Below are 17,183 nucleotides of genomic sequence, written 5' to 3' on the forward strand. Positions count from 1 at the left end.
CCCAGGGCCCCTGAATCCACCCCTGACTGACCCAGCCGCATGGATTATATACCCTCAGCCCTGCTCATTCTCAGACTAAACTCTCGAGTTTGGCACAACGGCTGGCTACACCTTCAGATCCTGACCTTTGGCTCTGCCCTGGATGCAAAACTTACCTCAACTCCCTTTACAGACTGACCCTTCCCTAATGGCCGTTTGGACATGGCCCAGGGTTACCACAGGCTCACTCATTGTCACTCATTGTCCTTGAAGCCCTCACTCGCCCCAGGACCCAAAGGTGCGCTTGTGCTCCTGTGCTTTCACCTTCCTATCCACTCACCCAGGACTTCAAAGCTCTATCTTTTACAGGCAGGTAAATGGAACTTTTCCAGGCTGTCCTGATGGTACAGGTGGTATCCAACAACTACCATTCAAGGGAGGCATATTGGATGACACTCTTCTTTTAAAATAGTCTGGCCAGGCCAGAGCTGAATGTTCTGATGGGGGTAGGGACACCATATTTTGCGAGGAATTTAATAATGTTTTAACTTTAGAATAATTTTAGATTTACAGAAAGTTTTCAAAGACAAAACAGAGAGTTCCCACATACCCCAAACCCAGTTTTCCCTATGATGAGCATCTTACATTAGTATGGCGCATTTGTCACAATTAATGAATCAATATTGATACATTATTATTAACTAAAGTCTATACTTTATTCATATTTTCTTAGTTTTTACCTAATGTCCTTTTTCTGATCCAAGATCCCATCCTGGATACCATATTACATCTAGTCATCGTGTCTCCTTCCTCTTCTCCTGGGTGTGACAGCTGGGACACTATGTTTTACAATGGCTCTGCCATCTCCATGCAGCTCCATACTACCTAGACCCCCAGAACCCATGCCATGGGGAGGAAGGTAATACAGGAAAACACGAGTAACTTAGGGTAATACATGGAGCCTGGTCCAATCCGCACTGCTGATAAATTTCTACTAGAACAGGTGAAATAACTCTCACAGGGGTGTGAGGAGTGGTATCTCGTCCTGCAAGAAAAAGTACCTTGTTTTGTACAGCACAAGAAGAGAAATGGAAAACAAATAAAACATACAGCCCCATGGCTGTGAAGGAGACATCAGAATGTGTGTTGATGAGGAACGGCTCCATCAGTGGAACTGGAGGGAGGGCGACTAGCCTGAAGGCACAGAGCAAGACCAGCCAGGGCAACAGGGACAGACTCTGCTAGTTCACATGCCCCGTGGAAAGTGGGGACACAGGCACCTTTGGGCACTCCACCCCAAGATTCTTCATTCTCCAAACAGATTGTTAAACTGCCTGGTGGGTCACAGGGATGTATCAGGATCACGGAGGCCCTCCCGGGTGCCGTCAGGTCTGGAGACTCCCAAGGACATTTGTTTCCCAGAATCAGAGGTGCCTCTCATGTAGGACACCCTCTGGAGTCAGGGGGCATAAATTCTATTCCATTCTCTATGTCCATCAGCACATTCTCCATTTTATCTCCATAGGGACCAGAATTGCCATCTCTCTCCTTGTCTGTGGCCTGGTCAGCATCACACAGTAAACATTCTGCTGATTGTAGTAGGGGTGGGGGAGAGAAAGGAGACCTGACACATGGGAAAGAAATGGGTAATCCTTCTGAGGCCTGGAGAAGGAACTGGGGAGAGGGAAGCAAAAAACTAATAGGTGGTACTTTTCCAACCTCTTCTTCATGTCCTCTAATTATTTATCACCTGGTTTTGTCTCCTTGATCCTGCTAGTATTTTTTAATAACTTTATCGAGATACAAATCACATACAAAATAATGTATCCATTTAAAGCATACAATTCAATGGTTTTAGGGTTTTTAGTATATTCACAAAGCTGTCTATCATTATCTAATTCCAGAACATTTTCTTCACCCCCAAAATAAACTCTGTAGTCATTAACAGTCACTCCCATTCTTCCCTGCCTACTCCCCTGACCCTAGCAACTACTAATCTGCTTTCTGTCTCTATGGGTTTACGTGTTCTGGACATTTCATATAAATGGAATCATACAATATGTGGCCTTTTGTGTCTGGCTTCTTTCACTTAGCATGATGTTTTCCAGGTTCTTCCATGCTGTAGCATGTGTCACTACTTCATTCTGTTTTATGGTTGAATAACATTACACTGTATGGAGATACCAGATTTTGTTTATCCATTTATCAGTTGACGGACATTTCCATTTTTTCCACTTTTTGGTTATTATGAATAATGCTATCATGAACATTTGTGTACAAGTTTTTGTATGGAAGTAGGGTTTCAATTCTCTTGGACATACGCCTAGGAGTAGAGTTGCTAGGTTATATGATAACTCTACATTTAACTTTTTGAGGAACTGCCAAACTGGGGCAGCACCAATTCTTTCACAACAGCAGGAAATAAACTTCTCTGCTGTTTAAGCCAGTGTTCTTTTGGGTTTTGATGTATGTACAGCTGAGCCTAATTATAACTGGTACACTTGGCCATTAAGTCTTTAGTGTTTTGTAAGTGTGTACATATGCTTTGATGGCCAGGGTGTGGCTCGTCTGCCCAATAAAACTGGAAGCAATTTGAGGCCAAGGATCATGTTCTTTCTGCATCTATCACAGAGCCCACTATGGTGCTATGCAGAAAACAGAATTCATTTAAATACCTCTGGATGTATGCATGGATGCGGGCACTCACTCCAAGGCTAAAGAACATACAGGAGAGAGCATCACAGCCTTCTCCCTCTGTGAGTAGTGAGAACTTCCTTTCTCCACCATCGGTCACCAAGCTGCACCTTCTATTCTACCTTTTTAATTACAAGACATTCGATGTTTTCTGTTGAAATTTATTTAGAGAGACACTAGGTGTTGCTGGTTTCCCGTGAAAAAGAATGTTGCTAGGAATTATCCAGTAGCACCAGGAGCCTTTATTACCAAGAAGTTATGAAGAATTTTGATTTTCCATTTTTGTTTTTGCCAAAGTTCTTTCCACATAGAATATTTACGAAATATATAGTGTGGTCGGCAGAATAATACCACCCCACAGATGTTCATATCCTAATCTCCACGACCTGTTAGGTTACACGGCAAAGGGGAATTAAAGTTGCTAATTGGCTGACCTTAAAATAGGGAGATTATCCTGGATTAGCTGGGCGGGCCTAATGTAATCACAGGGGTCCTTACGATTGGAAAGGTCCTAAGAGTGGAAGAGAGTTAGAGGAAGATGTGACTACAGAAGAAAAGCACAGAGAGCTGTAACATCACTGGCTTTGAGGATGGAGGAAGGAGCCATGAGAAAAGGAACACAGGCAGTCTGGGAAGAGGCAAGGAAACCAATCTCCCCCTGAGCCTCCAGCAGGAGCATAGCCCTGTGGACACCTGGATTTTAGCCCAGTGAGACCCCTTTCAGACTTATGACCTCCAGAACTGTAAATTTGTGTTGTTTTAAAGTCACTAAGTTTGTGGTAGTTTATTGTGAGAGCAATAGAAAATCAACACATATCCTAAAAACGTTTTTCCCCCACTTTATTTTGAAAGTAGGAACCTATTTCTTAGGAAGGCAGTGGGATGGGGGAGCCAGGGTAGGGGTTAGGTGACAGTTCACCAACAGTTAATTTGTCATTGTATTGTTATCTAGTATATATGATGTCAGGTGTTTGTAATAATTACATTTGATAGTACTTTGCACTTGTCCAAGAGCTCTCAGTACACTCTTTGATTTGATCATCACAATAACTTTGAGAAGCTAGGTAAAAGTACTGCTTCCTTTTTTGACAGATAAAAAACAATGAGTCACCAAGAAGGTCCCAGGGACAGGTAATGACAGAATCAACAGCTTGTTTTTATCTCTTTCAGGAGTCGTCCTCAGCCTGTTATACCTTACTCTTTCAAAGAACTTGGGTCCCAGGGTGCTAGAAACAAAAAGCCCACTTTCCTAAAGACATTTGTATATTTTCAGGCATTCTGCCACCATATCTATCACTTATGGAAAGAGTTCAAAGACAACTGAAAGTTTCCACCATCAGGCTTATGGACAGGGACCTGAAGTCTGGTAGGCAAGCAGGTCTGGACACAGCTCCCAGGGCAGAAGGGAACTCTCAGATGCCACAGGCTCTATCCTTCAAGGCTTTGCTCCTCACTTGGTCTCGCCTCCTACCCAGCCCCCACCATCCTCTGAACTCTGGCAGCAGCCCTGTAGGTGAAGGGTTCACCCATTGACTGACACTAAGAATCTCTGGCATCAACTCATCCCTCTGGCATGTCCTACTCTAGATGCTGGAAGTAGAAAACCCCATCCTGTTTGTGGTCCCTCAAAGCCCAACTCCCCACACAAGTCAAACAGACGCATTCTACAATTTATCTCACCCACCTTCCCAGTCTCCAATCGAAGCCCCACCTTCCACCTTCTTCCCTCCCTTCCTTCCTTATTCCTTTCAATAAACAGTGAGGGCATATCTATTCTGCTCGCTGTACAGGGTACTATGGATGTAGCAGTGAAGAGCAGGCCCACTCCTTAGCCTCCCAGCCCTGACATCTGTTGGGGCATGCACACATACATTAAATAATAAATTCTAAAAAGGAGGAAACACCAGGCACTCACACTCGCTTACCAGGGAGACTGGCTCCAGGTGCCTCAATAACCTTGGATTTGGTTATTTTAATCTTAGTGATGCCATTCTACAGAGGCATCATAGGCAGCGTCATGATTAAGAACCTGGGCTCCAAAGCCAGACGTCTTGGGCCCAAATCCTGCACCTACAGCTTGCTAAGGTGATCTTAGGCAAGCTATTTAAACTTTATTGGCCTCAGTTTCCTCAGATGTGATGAGGATGATGATAATAATACCTCATAGAGGTGTTTTGATGATTAAATGATTAATGATGATTAAATTAATAGCTTAGAGAAGCTCTTAAATCAGGTCTTTTAATACATGTAAATACAGTACCTAGCATACATTAGATTGAAACGATATGAAATTGCTGTTGTTATGGGTTGAACATTAGCAAGTTTACACGCTTTAATCTTAAATCTTAGCAAACATTGTGTAAGTGTTGTCACTGTCTTTTCAGCAGAGTCGGGGGGATTGAGCAGATGAAGGGGCAAAGAAGTGGGTGTCCCCATAAGAACACGGAAGCCAGAAGAAAGGAGCCTCCTCCCTCTTTAATCAGTACAGCCATGTAATCATGGTGGAATGAAGGGGAGGAGGACTCATGGAAAATGAACACGTGTGACAAGATAGTCTCAAGCAAAAAGCAAAAGACCAAATTATAATGCATAATGTTACAACTGGGCAGCATGAAGGAAAGTATTCCTGTGGACAGATTCCGAAAGGGAGCACCAAAATGAAAACAGTCCCTGAGTTACACAGCAGGGATATGTGTGAATGTTTAAAAGCTCTTTAAAACTTTGCATCCTGTTGTAAAGTGGTTTAAAATTTGACGGGACTGAGCACTCTCTCCATGACGAAACTCATTTCTCTCTTGAATTCTTGGACACCTCCTCCGCTGGTTTCCCCCTCCTTTTCTGGTTGTTCCTGTCTGTCTCTGTGTGCTGTTTCACTCAGCCTACTTTTTAAATGTTAGTGAAACATTTAATATTAATGAAACACTAAAGGGCTCCATCTTAGAGCTCTGCTGTAGAAGAAAGAAAATACAGATATGGAATGGGGCATGGCAAGGCAAAACTGTGTGGAAATGGATTGGAATTGGAGATGTTGGTGTGAAATCATGATTTTTTTAAAGTGTGTATATGTGTGTGTATAGCTATGTAGGTATGTGTGTGAGTGTGTGTGTATATAGATATATATACATATATATACATAAATACAATATGTGCATATATTCCCTAAGCCTGTCTGCTTAAAGGACATAGAAGCAAAGACACCCCAGTAACAATGAGCTCACACAGCTCCCAGATATTGGTTTCTACTACCAGTCTCCACCAAAAGAAACCAGAGATCCCCAGAGAAATAGTTGATTCCAGGACTCGGGTATCGAAGCTGTAGGATGAGCCAGAAACATGTTTTTATGCCAGAAAGTAAGGAAGCACTCCAAGAAATGATGGAGGCATGTCATAAGAACACAGGAGTTTGATGGCGCTCTTACCAAATCTGGGAAAATTTGGATCAAGATAATTAAGTAAAATAGTGAATTATAAACCATTGAAAAATAGGAATCCATCAGTTCATACCTATAATAAATTACTAAATAAATTATGCAGAAGGCAGGGCTCTTGCTTAGAGTGCTGAGGACCAAAAGACAAATGATGCAACAGTGCTAGTTGAAGAATCATCATTTTGCAACTATCACAGTAAAGATCGAATTATCATCAGTTGATGCTAAATTTAGGGGAGAAATTCTGATGAAGAGCAGATACCCATATGGACTTAAAGTGTCTCCCCTTGGATTGCTAATTGGATTATTAATGTAGCAAGGCAGAAAATACTAACTACACAGTGAAGAAATCAGACACCTTGTCCAAGTATCAAAATTAACATCAAAAACGAGGGGCAGATGGATATGAGTCACCTCTGGATGTGATACCCTGAGAAGATCACAACATCTCTTATATAGTATTCTGGCAGGGTATGCATAACCTGAATCGAATAATGAAGAAACCTCAGACAAACTCAAAATGAGAAAACTTCTATTAAAAGGGGGAGGAAGGTTGTATTCTTTAAAAAAAGTCATTGCCATAAAAGACAATGAAAAGGTGAAGAACTGTTCCAGATTAAAGGAGACTAAAGAGACATGACAATTAAATGCAATACTTGATCTCAGACAGGACACCATACTAGAAGGAGAAAAATCCTATAAAGGATATTACTGGGGTAATTGACAAATTGGAATGCTGATGGTGGATTACAGAATTGTACAAGATTGGTATTTTCAGTCTCTCTCATTCATTCAGCTATTTATTGAGCACTTAGTATGTGCCAGGTTATGAAAAGTCCTGATGGCACAAAGATGAACGGGGCATGGGGCGTGACCTTGAGGGATTTATAGGGTAGTCAAGGAGACAGAGAAGTAAATTTGAAACAAAAGTACAAGAAATCACTGTGCCCAAGGTCAGTATGGAAAAAGTGCTGAAGGACCTCAGAAAAGGAAGTAACTGAGCATCCCTGGGTATCAGATAGGACTATACTGCAGAGGATAGGGATGGGTGGGAGGACGGACTTTGAAGGTAGAGGGACAGAGTGCCTAAGGATCCTCAGTTCGGAAAATGTAAACTGACCATGTGACATAATGTAAGCATTCAAAACCAACACAAACTTGCTTGGCCTCCAGACTCTTTCAAATCTCATCTCAGCTGGCTAAGGTTCCAAGTTGGCACACATGCCAGTGGAGTACACAGGATGCCAGGGCAGGATGCCCCCTAAAGGGCCTGTGAAATTCCCGTGAAATGTGAATCTACATTTAAAAACTCATGTTTTATGTTAAGTGGTATCAGTCTTCAGATTCATTCTCTCAGATACGAAAGAGATTGTTTGGTCCCTCGGTAGTAGCCCAGAGGGATGGAGGAACTTACACTGGACCAGAGATGGTCTCCTTACTAAAGTCAAGGGCCAGGGTTTTCCCTCTTATGAGGGTCATTGGCCTCCAAGTGGCCTCTGCTTTTCTGTGTTTGTTAGAACTTTTGATACTGAGGTTATGCAGGAGTTCTGGATCCCAGGAAAAACAGGCTGTCACTGCTCAAACTCACATAAAACTGACTTGTAATGAAAGAGTCCATTTCATAATTTTCGGTGTGAAAGAGCTCTGCTGCTAGGAAAGAGTGAGGCTTCCAAGAAATCATAAGGCAGTCAGTTGCCACTGAAAAGAGGACTACCTGGACAAGGATCCCTTCTTCCCCAGCCCATGCCAGTAACAGCCCCCTAAATTTTGTTTTCAGTATTCCACGTTGCCCTCTGCTGGGAGACGGCATGGACAGCAGAAAGCCCCTGGCCACTTGGTTCAGATAAATGTGCTTGAATCCTGGTTCTGCCATTACCGACTGTGGGTCTTGGGCAATTCATTTCATCTTGCCAAACCTCCATTTCCTCACTTGCAAAATGGATATGCTTCACAAGAGTGTTGTGAGAATTAAGTAAAATGATGTAGGAAAAATGCTAGCAGTCTACTTCACAGCAGACACTTGACAAAAGACAGTCATTATTTCTCCTTTTGTTTACAGCAAGATTTGTAGCTAAGAAACACTGGACTTAAATCCAGAGGAGCTCGGTCTAACTTCCAATTCTGCCACCTAACATTCTCGGAAAAAAGGACACTAACACAGTTTAGCACCTACTTTGTTTCAGGTACTGTGCTGGTTCCTTATGTACTTAATTTTTCTTTAATCTGAGGATATAACCCTGAACTAAGTAGTAGTATCCTCAACATAAGAAAATGAAGTTTTGAGAGATTAGGTAATCTATCAAGGTCACACAGATGGCAGGAGATTTCAACCCAGAAGGTCTGAATCTAGTTTTTCAAAAACCATCAATCTGAGATAACTAGGCTGCCTGGGGGAGGCAGAGGAAGAGAGTGGTGGGAATGGAGTAAAGGTTGAAGATTGGGTAAAGTGACCCATTCCTTAGGGTTCTGTTTCCAATTCCCACAGCTGTTTCCCCAGATTGACTAGAAGTTATAGTTGGACCACACTAGAGCAATGGCTGACACCCAGCCCTCCTTTTATTTTGTTAGAATGATCCAAGTTCTAAAGCTGGCAGTCACCTGGAACCTGGGAGACAGAGCAGCTTTAGGGTTCTTATGAAGAACCAACGTTGCCTATTCAACTCTACAGTGTAGCAACTTTGCTTGGCTGCAATTTATAGCTGGAGACTTTCTGTGAATTTGAACCAGCCCAGTTCAGTCCAGAAATCAGTCTTTCCATCTCTAGAAATCATCTATGGAGACAAGCCCTGACCCTCCCAGGTCTTGAGAAGACAGGAACACACCCAGATTAAGCAGGCTTTGGGGTTAATCAGACCTGGTTCAGGTTATCTACTAGTTACATGATCTTGGGCAAATTTAACATCTCAGCCTCTGTTTCCTCATCTGTAAAATGGGGGATAAAAACACCTGTGAGGAGTAAATGATCATAAGGGGTGTAAATGGCTCAACATGTTGCTGGCACGCGCAACAAGAGTTAGCAAAAACAACCCTGTAGGAGCAGCTTCTCAAGATAAGGCTGAGAGCCTTAGAGTTCTGGGTAACGGATGAGAACTTACAACATCAAGAGCATGAAATACGGACATTTATTCCCTTGATCAAAGGTACCAACAGGAGAGGGGAAAAAGAAGAAAAGCAGAAACCCTTTACAGTCGTCAACTTGCCTTCTCTGCACTTTCTCCTTCCATCTCTTCTCAGCAATCCTCTGATTTGCACACAGGTAAGAGTGAAATGAGTAAGGTTCAGTCTCATTACCTTATTGACTCACCTCATGCACTGTCTGATATTATGGGACCAGGGCCCAAGGAAATTTTCTCTCTGTCTGATCTCAATTCTTCCACTCTCCCCCGCTTTCCTTTCTTAGAGTATTTAGCACAGGCAAACCAGTCAAATAACCGGAACACTTATTTGGGGGGAGCAGTGGGGAGACCAGGAACCTGTGTCCTTAAAGGTAGGAAGAGCCCCAGTCTTTCTGTTTCAGTTGTGAGCATTCACAGCCTCAGGTCTGTTGATACTGAAAATTATCAGAAACTGATTTGCTTCTTTGTGCGTTTGGTATCTTCTCAAAAGTCAAAAGCACAGGATGTATTAGTCCTAGGAAAGCAACTTTAACTGTGGATCTTTCTTTTCTCTCCAAAACCACTTACAGATAACAACAATATAACCTACATGTAGGGTATCAGGTAAGAAAACTAAGAATAATGATCATGATGATGAAGACGATGATGATTTAGTGTAGCTTGATGTCCTGAGAAACTTTTCCAGGATACCATGAATCCTGATTTGAAGCACAATAAAGCATTCATAAATAGATCACTTATGAAGTTTAAAGCAATAATTATGGAAGTTTCAAGCCCACCCACTAAACCCAACAGAAAGCTTTTTCCAGTGTAGCTGCCTACACACACAAGTCCAGGCTAAAAACTTTGTGTTGTACTGAGGCAGTTAGGGCACTGAGGTATTCCTCCTGAGATTCAAGCTCACGGATAAATATAATACTATTTCCATTCTTTTCACTTACCATCTCCATTCACACTCTATTTGTGTCCAGACATATATATACCATTAAGGAAGCACACAGGTCAAGTGGTTCAGGTTTAATGACTCCGTGGTTCACGTTATTATCACTTGAACACATCATCTCTGTTCCATAAGTCTGCTCACTGTTTGTAGATAGTCTAGGTCACCCAGCCTCCCAATCAGAACATTTAAGCAAAGTCTTCTGCACCCCAAACCCTCAAAAAACAGATCTCTATGATGCAATAACAGAAAGATACATATTAGTCCAATCAGTGGCAAAGCATTGGTCTTTAGGGTCCAAAGATCTCCCAAACCATTAAGAGCAGAGGGGGAAAGGAAAGATCTGGGGAGTTGATACTGTTTGAATCCAGCTGAGTCCCTTACTTTCCAGACTGCCTGAGTGCAAAATGAATCTACTTATGTAAGACCAAACATAAGAAATGCCAGGGAAGGAAGAAAATTTAGAGTAACATGTGGAGAAGATGAGGATTGTGGACTGAAACTATTACCTCCCTAAGGGAGTAGGCAAAACACCAGTGACAGGAACCCATGAGCACCTGGGCTGCAAGGACATGGAGATTTAGCCAGAATGCTATCCATGGAGCAGCAACTACCCCGGCCCAGCCCCGGCTGAACTTCCACCACTTTCCTGTGAGGGTCACAGAGATCTTCCGGAATCCTCCACAGCAAATCTTCCTCCTCTTCCCTGTCCCTACCAAGGCAGAAACCGCTTGGGGAGTTGCTGAGGGGGAAGTAAATCTCTGAGCTAATTCCTTGTATCCAGGCAGGATCAGAGCTTCCCAATCAGAACCCTTTCTGTAAGAAGCTCAGACTTTTTTCTTAATGGAAGTTTAACACTGAGGAAAAGATAGCAAAGTCATTCACTCACAATCTCAGGCCAGCCTTAGGCAGACAGGTCAGGGCACGGACAAGTGCCAGAAGTCTATTATAACCCCATCTAGACCAAAGGGAGGTCACTCAGGAAATCTCTAAGATCGAGCTGGTGCTCAGGGCCCACTCATCACACCCAGGCCCTAACCAGACCAAGCTCCCCAGTTGCAGGATGAACTTACTATTCTTTGGCCCTTTGAACTAGTGGACAATATGTCTCTATTTCAAACTTCCTGGTCCCTCTCCAAGCCTGGATTTACGTCCCCAGAGAATTGGGGTAACAGTGGACCAGACTCAGATTGTGATGAGATGGAGTAAAGAGCTGGTCCTGTGTGTATTCAGCAATTAACTGAACTCCCTTTGGAGTCACATTTACTCCCAGCTTTGCACTAGGAGTATATTAGAATCAATATCTTATTTTAAAAGATTCTCACCACGTCCCCGACTTCTGCACCTCTCAATCCTAACCTCTCCCCCTGCCTCCCCTCACACACACATACCACCATAAGAAGCTGTCCCAACACTTCCAGTATCTCTAGGGCCCCCTAGGATAAAGTGGCATTAATGGCATTTGGCAGAAAACCCCATCCCACATTGAAAACTCCTCCCAGATCAACACAGTGAAGAAATAAATGATAACGTAAGAGAAGAGGCAGTAGAAACCAGAGCCTGTCCCTTCCCACATAAGAGGCACAGAAATTCCAGGAATTAGTGAAAATGACATCATCTCTTGCCAGAAGGCCACCAGCTACCACTGGTTGGAAGCCGCATTATCACTTGTTTCTCCTCTGGACTGAAATGCAAGATAGTCAGGATGGCTGTGAGTGTCTGCTGGCGGCCCAGGGTGTCAGGCAAAGTCAGGAAGCGGTAGATGATGTTTTTGAGGTACTCCAGGTTGGCTCCCTCCCTACTCTGGTCCCTGATGTTCTTTTCAATGTGGCTCTGCAGGGCACCAACCTCCTCGCGATGCTGCTCTCCCTCCTCCAGCAGCCGATCCTGCAGCTGGTGCACCTCTACCTCAAGCCTGTGCTTCTGCTTCCTCAGTGATGTAATCTCCACCTCCTTGCGGGCCAACTGCTCGGCGTACAGGAAGAAAGTAGGCTCGCTGGCCGCAGCTAGTTGCAGTGCTTGGGTCAGGCTATCTGAAGAAGATGTGTCAGCCGGGTCCCCAGGACCCCCCCCACCCACAGGGCTTCTGTGTCCTGGCAGCCCGGAGGACAAGGCTACAGAACGCAGTTGCTCCAGCTCCAAGTCCTTCTCGGCCAGCACAGCCAGGGCACGGTCCCGCTGCTTGTGCAGCTCCTCCTCCAATTTCAGCGTGCGGTCCCTGAAGTCCAGCTGGCTCCGCTCTAGCTCCTGACGGTGGAGATGCTGCAGCCGGGCCAGCTCCTGCTTCCAGTCCTCAGCCTCCTGCTGGTGCTGGCGCTCAAGCTCCTCACAGGACAGCCGCAGGGAGATATACTTCTCCTTCAGCTCTGCAAGCTGTTCCTGGGCTTCCTCCAGCTCCTTAGCCAGGTTACCGTCTTTGGTGTTCTTGCTCTTGAGGACAACCTGGGCCCTCATCTTGTACCTCTCAAACTCTTCCTTCAGCTGTTTCAGCTCCTGTTGGTAGTAGAGCGCAGAAGCCTTCTCCCCATCAGCAGCCTCTGAGCTGGGCATTATCTCCAGGTCGCAGAGCTTCTCTACATCCAAGGTCACCTGGCTTTTCCTGGCTGCAACCTGCAGCAGCCTCTTCAGCTTCTCCATCTTATCTTTTAGGACATTGACATCCAGACTGGACTCCTCTCCATGGCTGTCCAGAGGGGACCGGCTGGAGGCTGCGAGAGCCAGTGTCTTGTTCTCAAGATCCAGCTGCAAAATGCGCTCCTTCAGCTTCTGGATGGCTAGCTGGTCCTTCTGCTTGGCTTTCTCATATGTGCCAAGCAGTTCCGACACCTCAGATATTTGATTCTCTAGGGCTGCCACCCTCTGCTCTTCCACCTGAGACTGCTGGCGGAGTAGATCCTCCACAAGGGCTGTCTGTAAAACAAGGGAACAGATGGAAATGCATCCAGAAAAGCCACAAAGCCCTGTGGCAAACTTTGAGAAAGCAAGAGAGGGGAGCAAAAGGGTCACAGGATTGGGATGGCCTAGCAAGAATGGGAACTGGGGATTTTTCTGTTGATTTGGGAGCTAACAAGAGTTCCTGTAACCTGCTTGGGTTCTGCTCCCAGACACACATTACACCAAGCAATATTAAGAACCTTTGTATATCTGCTGTTGTCCTGCTTTAGCGCTTCCACTTTCTCCTATCATACACTGAGCTAACATACAAAGTGTGTTATCTTTATCACGTGCTTCCCCAAATCCTATTAAGAAATCACGGCATTCTTTCCACCTGCCAATATTCCTGGACGTTCAAAACTGAGTTGGGTCTCTCTCACAATGTAAAATAGCATACCTTTCTAGAACAGACAAATCTTGACTGAAAGCAATTACAAGAAGTTATTTCTTCTGAGAAAATTCTCTTTACCTCATTCAGCCACCCTACCTATAGGCATATGTCTATCTATATATAGGTATACACCTATAAGCATACACACTACCTTTCACTGCACAGCTGCCACTACACTGTTTCACAGAGCACAGTTGGTAAGATGCCAACGCCCAGAAACTCACGGCTGTCTGGCTCCGACCCAACCTACACTCAGAAACTCCACATCCTGTTGGAAGCACACTCTGGATACAGCACAGAATAGAATTTCCCAGGACTCACCAGTGGAACTGTCTGAATAACATCAAAAATGACAGTGCAGCCACTTAGTTCTAACTACCAAAGGAGAAAAAACCCTAATATTTCCCACTTTGGGCTAAAGGACTAATATTAGAAAGAGATGAAGATAATTACCTTCCTCATTTCCTGCTGCAACTGAGCCTGGAAATGGCTCTTAAGGCTGGCAGCCTCTTCCTGAAGCTCCTGCAGCCGAGGGTCTGGCCGATTCTTCTCTTCCCGAAGAGCCTGCAGCTCACCTTTCAGCTCCTCCACCTCACGGCTCAGCTGCTTGGTCTGCAGTTCAAACCCTTCCATCTGACCAGCTGCATATGCCCGCCCTGCCAGGGCTTCTCGGGTCTCTTCCAACCGTAGCTCCAAGTCCTGGCGCTGGGTCCTCTCCTCTTGCAGCAGTTTCTGGAGCTCCCGCAGCATCAAGGCATGGTTACTCTGCTCTTGGGCCCGATCGTGCTGTTGCGTGATAAGTCTCGCTTTGGTTTCAGCTATCTGCTCCTGTAGCCCTTTCAGTTCTCCCTCCAGACGGCCCCTCTCCTCCTCCGCCTTTTTACTGGCATCCTCTAAATCCTGTTTCATCTTCTTTTTGTCAGCCAGGTAAGAAGCTTCCATGCGAGACTTCTCCTGGGTGACTGTAGCCAAAGAGCTGGTCAAAGTAGCCAACTGAGTCTTCAGCTGCTGCAACCGTTTGTCCACCTCCCCACCCCCAGATGGTCCATCCCCACTGCTACTGCTGACCCCACTCTCCGACCCGCTGGCCTCTTCGGACTTCGGAGGTGGTGGTCCACGGACCAGTCTGTCATCTTCCACCCCAAACTCACCCTTGGTGCTGGTGAGACTGGCCGCAGTGTCCAAGCTGGTGGCGGTCCCAGTGCTATCCTCGCTGTGAGTGGAGCATCGGTCATCCACAGAGTCAGGAAAGGTGAGGCCTGGAGGCTGGACACCTCCAAGGCCCACATCCGCCTCGTGGGATACCGACAGCACTTTAATGCTGGCCTCTAGCGCCTCTTTCTCTTTCATTAGGCTTTTATAGGCACGGACCACATCCTTGAGACGTGCCTGGTACTGGAGGAGCTGCTTCTTCTGCGTCTCAATGGTCTCCAGCAGGTCCTTCTTGCTCGGGCCGCCCCCGAAATTCATCCCAAACTTCTCCATGAGGATTCAGAACAGGTTGCTCCACGTCAGCGTTAGGGCAGCCCGGAAGAAGGTCACGAAGACGCTCGCGGGGACTGTAAACGACGGGGAGAGTTGCCCCCGCGGCCGTGCACCCACTCCACCCAACCGTCCGAGCCCGGATGCCGGTCGGCGGGACAGCCCAGCAGAAGCACCCGCCGGCCCCCAGGCCCGGAGGGCGGAGGCGGGTCCTATCCTAGAGGCGGGGCGACGTCAGGACGCGACGAGCACACTGACAGGGCTCGCCCGCACTGCCCCAGAAGCCGCTCGCGCTCCCTGCTCGCCCAGGCCTCAGCAGCCCCAGCGGGTCCTCGGCCCACGGTCGGCCAAGAGTTGAAGCTGAGCGCAGCCCCAGCACGACTTCTTAACTACAGAGGCTTGAGAAGGCCGCTTCCGGGTCCGCTGGAAGTGACGGCAGCACGGCGCCACAGGCTCCTCCCCCAATGGGCGCGGGGTGGGCGGGGTTACTTCGGCCGGCTGGTTGGGGGCGGCCTGTCGAGAACCCAGCTAGGCTGAGAGCTGACCGCTTTTTGGAAGAGCGGAGCAGGCAAAGTCGAGGACACGCGGGTGATGTTGGTTTGTTAAGGGCTCCTGAGCTTGCTCACGGGCTGTGATCCGCGAGCCACAGGGGGCGACGTCGCAATGAGTCCCAAACACCCAGGTGAGCGACGCATCCCCACTATTTCGGGGCTCAGTACCTTTGTCCCTAAAGAGCAACAATTAATACTCCCATTTAAACTACTTTCTAAGACAGTGTTTGCACCTAGTAGGCGTATAGTATCATAATTATTAGCACCCTTCCTGAGTTCTGCTGAGTTGATTCAACAAATATATGTAGAGGGCACCCGATAGCCATGACGTCCATCCTAAGGGCCAACTATATTACGGGAGCTTCACAAGAGTTTTGCTATTTAGTCTTTACAAAAATTCTGCTCAGTGGGTCTTATTAGTACTGTTTTACAGATATGGAAACATAAGGCACGGAGATGATAAGTCACATGCCCAAGATCACTTAACTAGTAAGTTTAGGAATCCTCTCCAGGTCAGTCCAACTCCCGCAGCATATCAACTGCTGTTCCAGGTGATCACTATGAAGAGCCAAGGTCCTGTCCTCAAGGAGCTCACATCTAGTGAGAAACCAGACATGCAAACACAAGTCCTGTGATCATACCAGTATGCATGAGTATATTCAAAGTGGTATGGAAGTTAAGAGGAGGGAGGGGAAGCAGAGAAGGCTCCCAGGGAAAATAGTTTGGGATCTGAAGGATGAGTAGAGATTGCCCATCTAACTAGAGATGAGGGGAACAAGCATTCCAGGCAAAGGGGAAAGATTACAAGGACTCCTGGGGCATCAGAGAGCCTGGTTCACCCGGGGCAACATTGAGAATCATCTCAAGGCAGTAGCTTAGCATATGTGAAGGAGGTGGCAACAGATGGGGCTGGCACAATAGCTGGGGACCCAAATGAAGGCATTTAGATTTTATCTTGGGTCATAAGAAGACCTTAAAGGATTTTAATCTCAAGAGTAGCATCGTCAAGACTTGTATCACGTGGGGATACCAAAGGGCAGGAGACCTGTTAGGAGTCTATATCAGTCATGGGTAAGAGATGGTAGTGAAATAGGGCAGTGACAACAGGAATAGAAAGAAAGAGGCTAATGAAAAGGGCTAAAGATATAGAACTGACCTGACTTGATCACCAATAGTTGTGTTATATTGGAACTCTTTTAAATGTACTCTTCAACCTTGTAAAAGCCTTCTTACGAATGCAAGTCTGTGACTGTAGAGTAAAGGAAAGTCATGTACTCATTCATACCTGGTGCCCAAAGTCTGTTCTCGTTACAGACTTTGAGGGTCAGGATGAGGCTGGAGGTCTGTTCAGACCCAATTTCTTAGTGGCCCAGATAACATCCAGCTGCATTATACAAAACACTCAGGTACATTATCTCATCATTTTAATCTTCACCATAACCTCGTGAGATAGGGTAGATAATAGTCTCCTTTTATAGATGAGAAAATGACAGGTTGTAAGGATTGTCCAAGCCAAACAACAACAACAAAAAAGGCAGAACTGAGATTTGAACTAAGGCCTGGAGCAATGGCATATAATGGACACTTAATAAACATTTGTCGAATGAGTGAATGAATGTATGAAGGTTCTCTCATTCCCAGCTCACCTCACCATGTCCAATCCATAGG

General features: G+C 45.7%; 1 protein-coding gene across 1 annotated transcript; it reads right to left on the reverse strand.

Moving 5' to 3' along the window:
* Positions 1–9,209: 9,209 nt before the first annotated feature.
* On the reverse strand, positions 9,210–15,427 carry GCC1 (GRIP and coiled-coil domain containing 1). The gene is made up of 2 exons (XM_001502547.7): positions 13,936–15,427; positions 9,210–13,067 (listed from the first exon to the last, which is right to left on the reverse strand). Exons 1-2 carry the CDS (start codon positions 14,965–14,967, stop codon positions 11,772–11,774), a joined length of 2,328 nt encoding a protein of 775 aa, XP_001502597.1. The 5' UTR covers positions 14,968–15,427; the 3' UTR covers positions 9,210–11,771.
* Positions 15,428–17,183: the final 1,756 nt, after the last annotated feature.

The sequence above is a fragment of the Equus caballus genome, chromosome 4 (genome assembly GCF_041296265.1).
Source record: "Equus caballus isolate H_3958 breed thoroughbred chromosome 4, TB-T2T, whole genome shotgun sequence".
Classification (NCBI taxonomy): domain Eukaryota; kingdom Metazoa; phylum Chordata; class Mammalia; order Perissodactyla; family Equidae; genus Equus; species Equus caballus.